Source organism: Eubalaena glacialis, chromosome 8, assembly GCF_028564815.1.
Source record: "Eubalaena glacialis isolate mEubGla1 chromosome 8, mEubGla1.1.hap2.+ XY, whole genome shotgun sequence".
Lineage (NCBI taxonomy): Eukaryota > Metazoa > Chordata > Mammalia > Artiodactyla > Balaenidae > Eubalaena > Eubalaena glacialis.
Window position 1 is genome coordinate 91212501 of NC_083723.1, and position 16774 is coordinate 91229274.

Below are 16774 nucleotides of genomic sequence, written 5' to 3' on the forward strand. Positions count from 1 at the left end.
AACTTTTTGGAGTCCCCAGAACGCTTTCAGAATTAAATCAAAAGACCTTCCCAGAAAAATTCATACACACATAATTTTGAATACAATTTCACATTGAACTCTACCGATTGAGTCTGAATCATGTAGGTGTTCATGGACCTAAGATTAAGGTCTTCTGCATTAATTAGATGTGCTCTGTCAAATATGATAGCCAATAATCACATGTGGCTATTTAATTAAAATTAAACAAAATTGAAGTTCCTCAGTCTCACTGTCCACATTCTCAATGCTCAGTAACCACATGTAGCTAATGGCCACCATGGACAATAGCCAATAGGACAAAGCAGATATAGAACATTTCCTTTCTCTCAGTAGGTTCTTTTGGACAGCACTGGGTTAGGTGTTTCTAAAATACTCTATTTAAGAATCTTATCATTATGTGTATTTATGTATAAGTATTTGTGTAGAGCTGCATGATTTGACAACCCAGAACATATATGTTGTAAGAAAAGTCAAGCTCTTTTTGACACAATACAGATCTGTTCCCGAAATATAAATAGGACTCAAAGTAAGGCAGCTAGCTAACCTCAGCTGGACCTTCAGGACTATTCTACAATGATTTTTATCTAAATTGCATTTTCCATTAGTAGTAGTTCTAAATCTTTTCCATTTTTTCCTTAAGTTCTTGTCTTCAGTGTAGTTCGAGACCTCACCTCCTATGTTCAGAAAATTGAGGCTATCAGTATAAATTCCTTCAACTTCCCTTATCTCTGTATAAAAATCTCATCGTGTTTTCTTTTATTGTAATGTGCTACAGAAATAGCAAGGTGATCAAGAGAATGCAAAAGCCTTTGAATTTTAACGATATAATCAGGACCTAAGAGTAAATAGACAGTTACGAAGTGAGCTTATTCTTTGTTAGAAGTCTGGGCTCCACTCTTACATGATTTGGTGCTTTAGATCTACTTGAGGACTATGGAATGTGTATTTTGAATTAATGTACAGGAATTGCAATACACCTCAGTGCATATGATGCCTGTCTCTCTCCATCCTCGAACTTACAGCCATACTCATTATTATCAGTAGTATTAATGGGAGCTAACCTTTATTGCACTGATGTGTCGACCACCCATGTGCTTTACATCAGTTTCCTCAACCCTCATAACAACTCCATCAGGTAAATATTATAATTAATCCATTTTATGTTGTAGAAACAGACTTGAAGACGTTAAGTAACTCACCCAGGATTGGTTAATGGGACCAAGTGTACAGTATTTTTAAGTATATGCACATTGTTGTACAGTGGATCTCTAGGACCTTTTCATCTTGCATAACCAAAACTCTATACTCATTGAACAACTACTCCCCATTTTCCCCTCCTCCATCTCCTGACAACCACCGTTCTATGCTATGCTTCTATGAGTGTCACCACTTTAAATACCTCATATAAATGGAATCATGCAGTATTCATCCTTTTGTGATTGGCTTAGTTCACTTACATGTCCTTCAGGTTCATCCATGTTGTACTGTATGACAGAATGTCCTTTTATAAGGCTGAATAATGTTTCATTGTATATCTGTACCACAACTTCTTTATCCGTTCACATGTCGATGGACACGTAAGCTGTTTGCACCTCTTGGCTATTGTGAATAAGGCTTTGTTGAACATGGAAGTGCAAATCTTTTCAAGATCCTCTTTTCAGTTCTCTTTGATAAATACTGCTGGATTATATGGTAGTTCTGTTTTTAATTTTTTGAGGACCCTCCATCCTGTTTTCTGCAATAGCTGCAACAGTTTACATTCCCAAAAACAATGTACAGATTTTCTTTTTCTCCACACCCTTGTCAACACTTATCTCTTGTATTTTTGATGATAGTCATTCTAACAGATGTGAAGTAGTATCTCATTATACTTTGATTTGCATTTCCCTGGTGATTAGTGATGTTGAGCACCTTTTCATATACCTGTGGGCTATTTGTATGTCTTCTTTAGAGGAATGTCTATTCAGGTCCTTTGCCCATTTTTTAATTGGGTTATTTGTTTTTGCTTTTGAGTTGTATGAGTTCCTTGGGTATTTTGGATGTTAACCCTTTTGCAGATATACGGTTTGCAAATATTGTCTCCCATTCCATAGATCATTTTGTTGTCTTTTTTTTCCTTTGCTATGCAGAAACTTTGTAGTTTGATGTAGTCCTACTTATCTATTGTTGTTTTCGTTGCCTACACTTTGGTGTTATATTCAAGAAATCATTGCCACCCTCAGAATGGGAGAAAATATTTGCAAATGAAGCAACTGACAAAGAATTAATCTCCAAAATGTACAAGCAGCTCATGCAGTTCAATATCAAAAAAACAAACAACCCAATCCAAAAATGGGCAGAAGATCTAAATAGACATTTCTCCAAAGAAGATATACAGATTGCCAACAAACACATGAAAGGATGCTCAACATCACTAATCATTAGAGAAATGCAAATCAAAACTACAATGAGGTATCACCTCACACCAGTCAGAATGGCCATCATCAAAAAATCTACAAACAATAAATGCTGGAGAGGGTGTGGAGAAAAGGGAACCCTATACACTGTTGGTGGAAATGTAAATTGATACAGCCACTATGGAGAACAGTATGGAGGTTCCTTAAAAAACTAAAAATAGAACTACCATACGACCCAGCAATCCCACTACTGGGCATATACCCTGAGAAAACCATAATTCAAAAAGAGTCATGTACCACAATGTTCATTGCAGCTCTATTTACAATAGGCAGGACATGGAAGCAGCCTAAGTGTCCGTGGACAGATGAATGGATAAAGAAGATGTGGCACATATATACAATGGAATATTAGCCATAAAAAGAAATGAAATTGAGTTATTTGTAGTGAGGTGGATGGACCTAGAGACTGTCATACAGAGTGAAGTAAGTCAGAAAGAGAAAAACAGATACCGTATGCTAACATGTATATGGAATCTAAAAAAAAAAATGGTTCTGAAGAACTTAGGGGCAGGACAGGTATAAAGATGCAGACATAGAGAATGGACTTGAGGACACGGGGAGGGGGAAGGGTAAGCTGGGACAAAGTGAGAGAGTGACATGGACATATATACACTACCAAATGTAAAATAGGTAACTAGTGGGAAGCAGCTGCATAGCGCAGGGAGATCAGCTCCGTGCTTTGTGACCACCTAGAGGGGTGGGATAGGGAGGATGGGAGGGAGACACAAGAGGGAGGAGATATGGGGTTATATGTATATGTATAGCTGATTCACTTTGTTATAAAGCAGAAACTAACACACCATTATAAAGCAATTATACTCCAATAAAGATGTTAAAATAAATAAATAAAATAAAAATTTAAAAAAAAAATCATTGCCAAGGCCAATGTTAGGAAGTTTTTTTCCTATATTTTCTTCTAGGAGTTTTATAAGTTCAGGTCTTATATTTAAGTCTTTATTTTATTTTGAGTTGATTTTTTGTGTGTGGAATAAGGTAAGGGTCCAATTTCATTCTTTTACACATGAATATCCAGTTTACCCAATAATAGTATTTTTTAACGAATGGTTGTTGAAAAAACTATCCTTTCTCTATTGCACTGTAGTCTTGGCATCTTTGTCAAAGGTCATTTGACCCTATGTGTTTGGGTTTATTTCTGGGCTCTCTATTCTGTTCCTTGATCTATATACATCTCTCATTAAGTGAGTATATACTGTTTTGATTACTGTAGCTTTGTAGGATGTTTTGAAGTCAGGAAGTGGGAGGCCTCTATCTTTGTTCTTCTTTCTCAAGGTTGTTTTGGCTATTCATGGTCCTTTGTGTTTCCATATGAATTTTAAGTTTTTTTTTTTCTATTTCTGGAAAAAAAAAAAAAGCCAAAGGAATTTGATAGAGATTGCATTGAATCTGTAGATTGCTTTGGGTAGTTTGGACAATTTAACATTTTACATCTTCCTATCCATGAACATGGGCTATCTTTCCAATTATATTTGTATCTTTCATCAGTGTTTTGTAGTTTTCGGTGTACAAGTCTTTTTGCCTCTTTGGTTAAGTTTATTCCTACATATTTTATTCTTTTTGATACTATTGTAAATAGAATTGTTTTAATTTCCTTTTCAGAAAGTTCATTGTTGGTGTATAGAAACACAACTGATTTTTGTATGTTGATTATTTGTCCTGCAACTTTACTGAATTTGTTTATTAGTTCTAAGCATTTTTTTCTGTGTGTGTATACTCTCTATAGTATTCTACATGCAAGATCATGTAATCTGCAAACATAATTTTACTTCTTTTCTGATTTGGATGCCTTTTTCGTTTGTTTGTTTGTTTCTTGTTTGTTTCTTGCCTAATTTCTCTAGTTAGGACTTCCAGTATTATGTTGAATATAAATGGCAAGAGTGGGCATCCTTACCTTGTTCCTCATCTTGGAGGGAAAGTTTTCAGTTTTTAACAGTTGTAAATATTAACTATGAGCTTTTTATATATATTGCCTTCATTATGTTGAGACAGTTTCCTTCTTTTTCTAGTTTGTTGAGTGTTTTTATCATGAAAGGATGTTGAATTCTGTCAAATGCTTTTTTCCATCTATTGAGATGATCCTGTGATTTATATCTTTCATTCTGTTAATGTGGTATATCATATTGATTGATTTTCATATGCTTAACTGTTCTTGCATCCCAAGGATAAATTCCACTTGATTATGGTGTATGATCCTTGTAATGTGCTGTTGAATTTGGTTTGCTAGTATTTTGTTGAAGATTTTTGCATCTTTATACATTAGGGATATTAGTCTGTAGTTTTCTTGTAGTGTCTGTCTCGCTTTGGTATCATGGTAATGCTGGCCTCATAAAATGAGTTTGGAAGTGTTCCTTCCTCTTCAGTATTTTGGAGGAGTTTGAGAAGAATTGGCACTAATTCTTTAAGTGTTTGATAGAATTCTCCTGTGAAGCCATTTGTTCCTGGGCTTTTCTTTGTTGGGAGGTTTTTCATTACTGATTCAGTCTCCTTATAGTTACAGATTTTCTATTTCTTCAGTGATTCAGGTTTGGAATATTGTATGTTTCTAGGAATGTATCCATTTCTTCTAGGTTATTCAGTTTGTTGGAGTATAATTATTTATAGTAGCCTCTCATGATCCTTTGTATTTCTGTGTTATCAGTTATAATATCTCCCTCTTTTCATTCCTGATTTTGAGTTTACCTTTTCAAAAAACACCAACTCTTATTTTTGTTGATTTTTTTCTATATTTTTTCTATTCTCTATTTCATTTATTTCTGTCCCAATCTTGTTTGTTTCCTTCTGCTAAATGGGAGCTTGGTTTGCTCTTCTTTGACTAGTTCCTTGAGTTACAAAGTTTGTTTATGGGAGATCTTTTTTCCTTTTAACATACTCATTTACCACTATAAACTTCCCTGGTTTTCCTGCATCCCACAGGTTTTGGTATCTTGTGTTTTCCTTTTGTTGAGACTTGTTTTGTGACTTAATATGTTGTGTTACTTCCTTGATTAAAGACCTTCAGGATCTACTCACAACTTTCAAATTAAATATAAATCTTTGGCCTGGCATTAAGGCTCACCAACATGTGATCCATCTACCTTTACAGCTTTTTCTTACTTAGACTCTAGCACTATTTGGACTATTTTGATTTTTTAACTACCCATGTGTACTTGCTGGAATTCTTTACCATTTCAGGAATCCTCTATCATGACTACCCTTTATTTCTCCAGTTTTAAGTTATTTTTTTCCTCCCTATTCTAAGCCCTTGATTTATGTGGTCAACTTCACATATATTAACCTGTATTATAATTGTTTGTACAGTTGTCTCGTATTTTCTTCTAGACTAACAATTTCTTCAGGATAGGGATTTTTATTAATAATCTTTGTATTTTAGTATCTAGAATTTACATTATGCATAATAGGCATTCAATTTTTAAATGGTAAATTTAATCAAAATTTTTCATGTTAGATCTTAAGACTTAGACAGTGACTGAATAAAACGGTGCTTGCTCTACTTCTTTCTCTTATCTGTCACAGTCACATTTAGGAACTCATCAGTTGGCATGCTTTTTATCTAAGAATTTTTCAATGTTAAAAACATTGGAGGTAAATAAATGCATTCATAATCTTATTGTTTTGTATATTTTCTTTCAAACCTTGTACTTGTATTTGAGTGTATGTACATGTATGTTTATAATTGCCAGTTAGCAAATGCATAATGTTATATAGCACAGATATGCCAGATATTATAGAACAGTTTTCATTTGCATGACATTTAGGTTGTTTCCATTACTTGACTTTATAGGTGATGCTGTAATAAAGTTTTCATAGCTTTTTGCCTGTTAAATTAGCTCCTTAAATTTTCAAGCATGGGTTTATTAGGTTTAAGGGTTGAATATGTTTGTAACTGTTTTCATACCAGAAGAAGTGGCATACTTTCCAGCTGTATAGATGAGTACTAATCCAGCACAGCCTCATCAGCAGTCTCAGTGTGGTACTGAGACTATGTAACAATGCTGATCTAAGTCCATCCCCCCACATTCCCACTTTTAGTAGGAGTATAGTAAATTAATCTTTTAAATTTGGGGCCTCATTAATTTACAAAATGAATTATTAGCCCAGGGGTAATTAAATAAGGGTGTTATATTCTTACTCTGAACTTTAGAGATTGATTATGGTTAAAAAGACTAGACCTAGTCTTTGCAATTTTCCAAATGCATCTGCTGGGGAGCCACTCTTAGAAATCAAAGAACTGACTTGTTTAGGAAGTAAAAGGCCATTTTTTGGTGTAAGAGCAAAGTCCTCTCAAGAATTTAGAAATAAAGTTACCTTCTTGGAGTTTAATTTTTAGAATAAAATCAACATATAATCAGTGAGATTGATTAGGCATTGAAATCCTATGAAAATATATGATATCTGTCAGATCAAAAGCTTAGAGAACAGGCCTGAAAATATTATCCAGACTTGTTAAAATACATAAGTGAGCTATAATCAAATAAATTACACTAATATATATATAAAGAACAAATGTAAAGGAAATGTTTACTTTGGAAACTAGAGTATGTTTACAGTGTTTTCAGAATTAAAACAGTAAAAACAAACAAAAACACTCCACCTATCGATATTCCAGTTTTTATGATAGATATCAATTAGATGATCAGAGTGTGAAGAGAGTAGCAACTAAACCAATTTTATCTGGGTTGAGTATATCACCAAATTACTGCTTTGTTTTCACAGTTTCAGTAGTGGTGTGGTGATAGTGTGCAAAACAGGTTGCAGGGACTTCTTTAAAGGGGAAATGATGTGTGAGGTGTTCTACAGTTCCTTACGATGGAATGCTGTAAAAGTTCTTATCAATTATTTGTTGATTTCGGCTTTTCTTCTCTCATTCAACTTAAGGGAGACAGAAACCTCAGTCTTATTTTTTCTTCAAAGCACCAGCAGCCAGCTATTTGTTTGGCAGTAATGATATATTGCAAAGTCTAGAGCTGCCTATTTTAGCATATAGGTATATTATGAATTCATGACTGGTTTGTTCTCTAGATAGAACTTTGCTACTCAAAGTGTGGTTTGTGGATGAGTGGGCTGACAACATCTGGGAACTGAGACATGCAGAGCTTCAATCCTGTCTACCTCTTAGGCCAACCTTGTTAGTTCATGTACTCCAAGAAGCACACACTAAGATGGAATTTGACGTTTAAGAGATTTGTTAGGGAAGATGCCAGAGGGAAAAAGAAGAGGTAGGTCTGACCTGTGTGAAGGAAAGAGGGAAAGGAGGGTTGTGTAGGAGCTCAGAGTACAGCACAGTTCTAAGCAAGTTTCTGGCAAGCCAGTGGGGAGTCCTCCAGCCAGTGTCCCATGTCAGTGAAGTTCCATCTCTCACAGGAATGAGCCTGCCTTGCTATTTCTGCTGCCTCCAATCATTTAATGAAAGCAGTGTATGAAAAGCTTAGCTTCAGTGCAAGTGGGATTTCAGAGCACAGCACCCAAGGCCGCCTTTCCATTATGGTCACAGCAGCCAGAGATTTGATTGGCACAGTTCCCTGGTCGCCACACCTACTGAATCAGGTGCATTTCAACAAAATCTCCAGGTGATTATATGCACATTAAGCTTTGAGAAGCACTACCCTAGAATAATAATTTGCCACTTTGAGGATCTTACCCAGAGTCAATAAAATTGTTTATAATCAGCATAGGATCTCCTCAAAAACTCAGCTCTTTCGGAGTGGTATTTTTTACAGTTCATTTGAACAGGGTTGCTGTTCAAAGTGAGAACTAGAGCAGATAATTTGTTGTTAATTTGTAACAAATGTGTGAAGCAGATTTTGAGCCAAAGCAGAATTTCCAAGATACTTTGCCTCTTTGCTGAAAGGAGCTAGATATAATTTACTTCCTTTGACCTTTTAGAGTTCAAAGTTCTTGTAGCAAAGAATTACGTATTTCTGTGTCTGTTATCTTTTTACCATGTGGTAAGATGTAGATATGATTCTTGTGGTGACAGCTGGAAATAAACTGTTAGATCTTACTGAGTTTCCTCTGCTGACACAGTGCTTAGCATTTGAGGGGCTCTCTTTAGGACAGACTACACTATAAAGTTAGCTTTGCCACAAGGCACTGTCACCTAATTTATGGATTTTTCCATGAGTCCAAGGTATCCACACTCTCGTATATATATGATCAGGAGACCCACAGTCCCCATGAGATCATCCTCTGAACCATTGATTCCCAGGCTTCAGTGCAGAGACTACTGCTTGGTAAAAATTACAGTTCTTCTGTCTACAATAAGGTCTTGAAATCGGTACTTTTAAAAAGCCTCCCAGATGATGAAACTTAATTTGGAAATCGCTGCTCTAAAGTAAAATATATACAGAGGATTGGGGTCTATCCCATAGAAACATCCTCAAATGGAGTGGTTATAACTGACTCAGCATTCCAAATGACACTTGTTCCTTGTTTACTAGAGAGTATCTTTACATGAAAAATTAAAAATAATTTTTAAATCCCTAATTAAAGATGAAATACTTTTATTACACTCAATAGTATTTATTGTTATCTCAGAATTCAATGTAATTTTTACATCATTATTTATTAATTAGCAGTGGGCCTGTTAATACCAAGGCCCACAGGACTGAATATCTGGCTATAATTATAGTTGGACTACTCTCAATCCTGGGCAGAGAAAGTTCTCCTAAAGACAGACAGCCACAGGTGTTTCCTAAAATAGAATTTACCTAGAAACTGAGTTAAAGGTGTAACTCTAGTTGTAAGTACCTCTGGTCCATTATTCATTCTTTTATTTCTTTGTTCAACAAACACTTATCAAATACAATCTATGTTTCAGGCACTGTATAATCTATACCAGAGACCTGAAAATAAGTAAGACTTAGTCCTTGACCTTGAGGAATTCACAGACTACCCTAGTGGCAGAGATATACATGAAAACAATTAATTACAACAGAGATATTTGTATTGTTGAGCATGGAGAGATGGAGTAGGTCAAGCCCACAAGCAGCCATGGGGCGAGGGTTGGGGGACAGAGTGAGGGACAGCTGGCAAACACAAAGAATAGCATAGGTGCATCGCATGAGACACCAGTTACTGCTGCCTTTGTCCATAAGCCCTGTCAGGAATATCTAAATTCTGAGCAGATCACCTGAGCTATCTAAAACTTAACTCATTATCTATCCCTCTCAGAAAACAAAAATCCTGCTTGTCTACATGTATTCCTAGATTTGTGACTGGTACCCCCATTCATACAGTCTTTCCAGCCAGAAACCTGGGAGGCTTCCTCATCTCCTTCTCCTTTACTCCCTGTGGCCAACCATTAATCAGGAACTGTCAGTTTCATCTTTGTAGCCTCTTCTCTGTTCCTCTCTTCTAAGCACTGCTAACATTGCTGCCTCAGACAAGCTCTCAAACTGGGACATCTGCAGTAGTCTCCTAACTGGTCGGTCTCCCCATATTTAGACTTGGCCTCTTTCCAATCCATTCTCCCCATATCAGTTTAAAACAGGAGAGACACTTCTTCCTATAGGGAAAGGTCTAAACTCCTTAGAGTTAGGTATAGGTTGAGAGTGCAAATGCTTGAGCCGAACTGCCTGGATTCAAATCCTGACTCCACCACTTACTAGCTATCTGAAGGGCAAGTCACTTAGCCTTTCAGTGACTAAGTTTCCTCAACTGTAAAATAGGAGTAGAAATTGACTCTCTGTCATAGGATTACCGTAAGGGTTAATTGAATTAATACTGTACATGTAAAGTGCTTAACAATGCCTGGCACAAAGTAAACACAGTGATGGTGGGTACTCATGGTAGGATAATAATACACAGTATTTGTGCCAAGTAAATAAACATGACCAGGACTCACCTTGTCTTCCAGAGACTAACAGTCTGAAGGTAAACATTACTTCTTATGATCAATGCTGTTATAGATTTGAACACAATGCTAAATGATTATGGAATCAGGAGAAAATTGTAGAATCTTGTGATCTAAAAATGTTTTTTTCTATTAAATTTTTTTATTTTATGGATGTATAGCAACTCAAGTTTCCAAATACAACTTAGCACCTCTCAAACCACAAGTTCCTCATACATGAAATCTGTAGATTCATGATTTTGCTCCTGTATACCCTTACAGTGACAGTAAGCAATTTGGTTCTAGTATGTGTGCACATTTAGGTCCCTTCTCTGAGGAATAATTTGAAAAAAGAGAAACTTGCGTTGAACAAACAAAAGGGAAGAGACATGAGCCACAGAAGAATAGTAGAGAGTTTGCAGTAAAGTCTCAGGAAAGAAGACAATGGTAGAGTACCCAGTGGTTTTGAAGGATGTGGGCTACTGAGGTTTAAGAGTTGCTGGTGGAGGTGGTATGGGGGAGGCTGCAGGACACGGCAGAATGCATATAAATTTAGTATGACTTATAAGTACATATGAATTCAAAACAGCACTGAACATAGTTTAAACAGGAAACACAGTTGAGGAATTGCCTTTGGGGGTTGGAGGCAGAAAAATGTAGTATTTGAATTTAGGCTCAAATTAGTAAGTTTAGGCCATTTACTAACACTGTGACTTGGGGAAATTATTTAACTTTTCTAAGTCTCAATTCTCATCTGGAAGATGGAGGTTGTAATAGTACTAATCGAATAAGGTAGTTAGGATTAATTGAGAAAGCGCCCTAAAACACTTTGCTAGTAATTTACAAATAGCAAACACCTAGTAAGGTTAGTTCTTGCTATTGGTGGTGATTATTAATATAGTGTTTGCTTTCTTCAGTTAAGAAAAATGAATTTACAGATACCTCAGTCAAAATTGGGAAGAAGAATATAGTACAGTACTTGTTATTTCCTAGATGGCAGGTAATGTTCCTAACATTTATTTAGAATATGCTGCCTTTTGTTTTCCTATTCTAGGGAACGTAAAATATTATTACAGAGTTTCATAAGTATTTCACTTACCTCTTTCCCCATCCTATTTTTCACATGCAGGTTTAAGTTCCTGCAGAACTTAACCTATAACTGAAAAATGTATCCTGCAACTAAAGAGCTATAGAATTCCAGAACTCCTTGCTTTCACTACCTAATTTAATGAATATAATAATGGGTAACACACCAGTCTTACTAATAGTGCTTCTAAAGTGCTTAAATATTTTTAATATTCTCCCTATTGTCATGTGTACCCTGTTTTCTTCTTTCCTGGTATTTAATAATTTTAGGTAGCTAAGATAAACAGTTTGATTTAGCATACTTTATTATGAATGATGTATTAGAGGACATCCCTTATGGGACACCTTCCCTCTCCAGCTCACTTAGGTGACTGCTGTATCCCCATGCTCCCATAAATCCTATACATTCTCTCTCTTTATCCTTTTAACTTATCTGTACCTTCAAACAAATTTCAAGCACTTAGGCCTTGATGGTAAGAATAGTGTCATGCAAAGTCAAGCAGGAAAAACTTCAGTAGATACTCAGCTAATTTTTGTTAAGTGAGTGAATGAATGCTGCCCTCTTACATCATTTATCCTGTTCTTAGGCCATGGTCAGCAGTGTACCAGTAACTGATTCAATTAATTATTCAGTTAAGAAGGCCTTTAGAAATAGGTAAAGTAAAATAAAAATAAGAAATAAAATTTAACAGTAGAATTAATAGTAACCTAATTCCAAAGACTGCTGTCTGTGAAATAGCTGTCTTTCTTTCCAAAGAAGGTCTCCTGCCCTTCCTCAGATGCCAAATGCCTTACGCTAGTTACCTTGTTGCTGACTACTCAGTAGCCTGCATAAGGTGACAGGTCCAGCCTTCCACCTAGAAGACTGAAGAGGACTCCTGACACAACTGGCTATAGTTTGAGGCCCAGAATTCAGAGCTGTAGACCTTACATACTTCAACTCTTAAGGATACTATAGGTGATGTTAGGAAAAGGAATCGTGTAGACAAGAAAAATGTTTATCATGTATGTCTAGTAATTGAGCATTCATCTCTTGTTTGCAAGAACTTGAATTATGATACATAATTATATAATCAAATGATAGATATAAATCAACACCAAAAATTGCCACCTGGGCCACCCAGCACATGCTGTGTTAACCCAATATGAGACCTATCTTCTTCGCACATGACAAATAATCAGAAACAGGAAAGAGTTTGCAGGTGTAACAGGAAGCAGCTTAAAAGATTGTGCTGGCATCACCTGTAGCCTCAGTATATACCATTTGCCTCCCAGCGTGATGACTTTCAGCCATAGGTCACAAATGGGCCTTAGAACCTTAACCCAGTGTGTTGCAGCCTTCCCCCTCCAAGTACCCCTAGATTTGCTGCCATTGGCCGGTATCCAACAAGAAGGCTTGAACAGCTGTCCTGACAAGTGGGTTTTCCCAATTCAAGCTGGCAAATGGGGAGTTTGAGCTGCTTTGTTATACTCCCTGCCTCTGGGTTAAAGCTATTTAAAACAGTAATAAAGTATCCTGCTCTCGGGTACTGTGTATTTTCTTTTTTGGAATTTTGTAAATATCTTTAGGATCCTTTTAATGCAGGAGGTGAGAAATCATCCTTCTAAAGAGAGTTGATTTCAGCTTTTTTTTTTCTTTTTCTTTTTCTTTTTGTCTCTCCCAGACAGTAAGGATTGTATCCTGGAGCCGCTTTCCCTGCCAGAAAGTCCAGGTGGCACCACCAGTTTAGAAGGTTCTCCATCTGTGCCTTGTATTTTCTGTGAAGAACATTTTCTTATAGATGAACAAGACAAACTTCTGAAGCACATGATCATTGAACATAAGACTGTCATAGCTGATGTTAAGTTGGTTGCTGATTTCCAAAGGTAAATTTTGTTTTTATCCATAAAAGAATTATTATTTCTTAAAGGAAAGGCATAACATATATAAAATTATTCCTATAGAAATATGAAAATTCATATTATCAGGTTTCACCTTAGTCTTTTTTAAGCTTTGTACTTATTTGCCTTCTTGAGTTTGTAAGTTATGTTTGAAAATGTCACATACCTTTGCATGTCCTACAAATTCTGGAAGCAGACCAACTTTCCAAAGAGTCAATAATATTCCCTTTACCACATTCCATGAAATTTTGGACATTGTTGATCTCTATCAGATTGATGTTCTTTTCATGTTTCAGGACATATGCATTCTCCAACTAAGTGAGTTCTTCCAGAAAGGTGAGAATAGACTTGGTAAAAGGCCACCCAAAGGGCAGTTTTGGGGGAAAGAGATACTTGGAGACTTTTAAGCCAAAAGCTTATCATCCAAACAACTGTCAGCTTAAATGCTGTGATATGGTTGAAAACCAGGAAAATATTGAGTCTTTCAACAAGCCAGAGGGCTATAAGAGTAGACAGCAATTAAGATCAGTGACTGAGGTACTTAGAGGAAGAGGATGAAGAGTAGATAGAGGTGAGTAGTTGAGGAACTGCCAACATTGGGCATGTGTGAAATGTAGGAACCTGACCTATACAGCCAGGGCCCAAAGTGAGCTAATTATAGTCACTAATTCTAGACTAATTCTTGGTAGTGATTGTCTAAGAGAAATGCCTTCTCTTAAGCAGGTATAGTGGAGTAGTTATGTACAGGTCACTATTAGTTGAAATTTGGAATCATTTTCCATATAAACAATATCAGTGTAGTTAACTGGCTTTGTATAGTTATTGAAAGCACATATTTTGGTATATCTGGTAGGGTCCCATTTTGAGATGTTCTGCATTGATTTCCCTACAAAACGTTAGAGTAGCCCAGATATTATAATATCCCTGCATCTAAACTCTGTATCTCCCAGACCACATTATTCTTAGCAAGCAACTTTTTTCTTAGAATGGGTTTTGCAAGCAGCAAGCTGTATTATTAAGAGTGGACTGTGAAACCTGGAAGGCCTAGGATTGAATGCAGACTCGGTGACTTTCTTATTACCACATGGCTTCCAGCAAGCTACTTACCACTCTAAGCATCAGCTTTCTCATCTATAGAATGGGGGTAACACCAGCCCTCATAATATTATTGAGCATTATATAAAACAGGGCATGTATAGCACCAGTGTCTGAGATATCTTTTATACCCAATAAATGGTAGCCAAATTTTTAATTATATTTTGATTACAAAAGATATATTTGAAGTCTTAGCTTCCTGCAACTGTAGCTTAAGATTTCAATAGGCATTTATGCTGGTCTGAAGACCTAATTATCGTTTGTAAAATTTGTTTTGAGAAATTTTCATTTAAGGTTCTAAGTACTCTAAACTTCTAGAATGGCAGTTTGTTTTTAACGACAAATAGCTGCAGTGCTCAGAGGGGTAATATTAGCTATTCTCTAGCCCTTCCTGTCCTTCTCAGATGCATAGCACCAATAATGAATGTCTGCTGTGTGCCTTCTGTGTTATGACCCCTTATATCCACTCAGCATTGCTACTTGTGAGTAGACTTTGGGGCTGTATGGCTAGGGGGCAGAGACAGAATAGGGAAGGAGAGTTACATGAACAATATATGCCACCAACTACTGGAATAAACTAATTCTTACATGCTTTCAGAGGAAACATTCTGTGCTTCTCATTCTCATTCATTATTCTTTATTTTCAATTAAAATTTGTATGTGTGTATATATGTATATACACATGTGTGTGTTTTGGGAGTATTCTGGGAGTTTTATATGATACCTAGTTATAGGTGGTCAGATCTGTCGATTTTGTTTTAGACACTTCTTAGGCTAGAGAGCTTTGAATTCTTTTCTTATTCAAATAACCATTGACAGGACTATCAAATGAGTTATTCTTTTATAAATTTTGTATCACTTGGCTTTTCTTTGATGTAAAACTTTTTTTTTTTTTTTTTTACTCTTTTTTACCACATAAATGCAAATTCTCCCTCAGGAATTGCAGAAAAATATGATGATCAACCAGTGATAATTGAGTAATGTTAAGATTTTCTTTCTCTTCTTCTAAAATCTGTGAGAAATGTGAATCAGTTCGTATTTTATCCTTTGTACTTATGTATGATAGCTAAGTGGCTATATTTGTACTAATCAATCTCTCTTTTATCATTGTTGTCAATCTCATCTGTATGTGGGCAGGAAAATCAAATTATTTACTAGGTCTCAGGGCTTAGGAGTTAATAATTAAATATTGAGATCAATCACACTATAAATGCAGTTATGTAATACAATGGATGCTTTAATTAAAAAGATGCATGTCTGATATAAGTGCTTTCTAAATAAAGTGTGTAGTTAACATGTACTTTAAATTTGGAAACCTAGATTTTCCTTGTCAACTCTCCTCCTAATTAAATAAAAGTTTCACCCTCAGGAAGTAAAAATGTGATTAATTCACACTGACCTGGAATGGATATGACTAAACTTTGTTGTTTTTAAATACCATTTAATATATTAACAATGTTGTGATTAACAATGTTGTGTTAGTTTCAAGTGTACAGCAAAGAGGTTCAGTTACACATATACAAGTATCCTTTTTCAAATTCTTTTCCCATTTAGGTTCCACAAGGATCTAATGTATATAGCACAGGGAACTCTGCTCAATATTATGTAACAACCTATGTGACTTTTTCTTAGCAGTTATTGAGGGGAGGGAGGGATAGTGAGAGGTTCTATCGGCATGAGTTAATTCACTCAGAACTTCTTTATAGGTTGAATAATTCTTATATATATATAAAACTTCTCAGAGAGGAGTTGTTGCTTCCGAGTACAATAAGTAATAAAATAAAATAAAATAAAATAAAGACGATAAATAATAGATAAGAGATGGACTTACCTTGTCCTTTGTAAGAAATAAGCTCTAAAGTTTCCGTTTAAATATATTTAACATTTTCTTTATTGGAACAAAGTAACAGTAAAATTTTCTCAGAGCAAATAAAACAAAAGTAAAAGTCTCTCCTTTGAGCTGTTTATTAACATAGTTATTGATACTGAGCTACTTGCTAGCTTTATTCAGTAGATAAAATTTTTCCAGAAGAAAAATGTTAACTCCTTAATTCTTGCCCCTTTCTATATTAGAGTCCACTCATTCAGTGCTACTTAATTAACGACTATATCTCAAATCTTTTTGCTTCTGTCAATAAGCACACCAGTTACAATGGAGAGCTGGGCAAGCAAGATGATATTACTACACGGATTTCTTGTGAGATGTGATTAAAGTTCTTTTAAAAGAAAGTATTTGCTGATGACCTAATAATTACTTTCATGGCTTTTTAATAAAATATGAAATGCTGTGATAACTGTCCTCCAAATAAAGAGTTCATACCACATATTATTCCTTGGCTTCCTTTATATATTGAGTGGTTGCTTTAAACAAACTAAAGAAGTAGGA

At 35.6% G+C, this 16774-nt stretch overlaps 1 protein-coding gene across 4 annotated transcripts in view; it reads left to right on the top strand.

Annotated features, from left to right (window-relative positions):
- The window catches only part of ZNF277 (zinc finger protein 277), a 113180-nt gene that overhangs the window by 46246 nt on the left and 50160 nt on the right, over positions 1 to 16774 (top strand). For 3 of the 4 annotated variants that reach the window (XM_061197941.1, XM_061197940.1, XM_061197942.1), the window contains one exon: positions 13077 to 13278. In XM_061197941.1, coding sequence (XP_061053924.1) covers positions 13077 to 13278 — 202 coding nt within the window. The remainder of the gene's footprint in view (positions 1 to 13076; positions 13279 to 16774) is intronic. The other variant, XM_061197943.1, reaches the window with a different exon arrangement.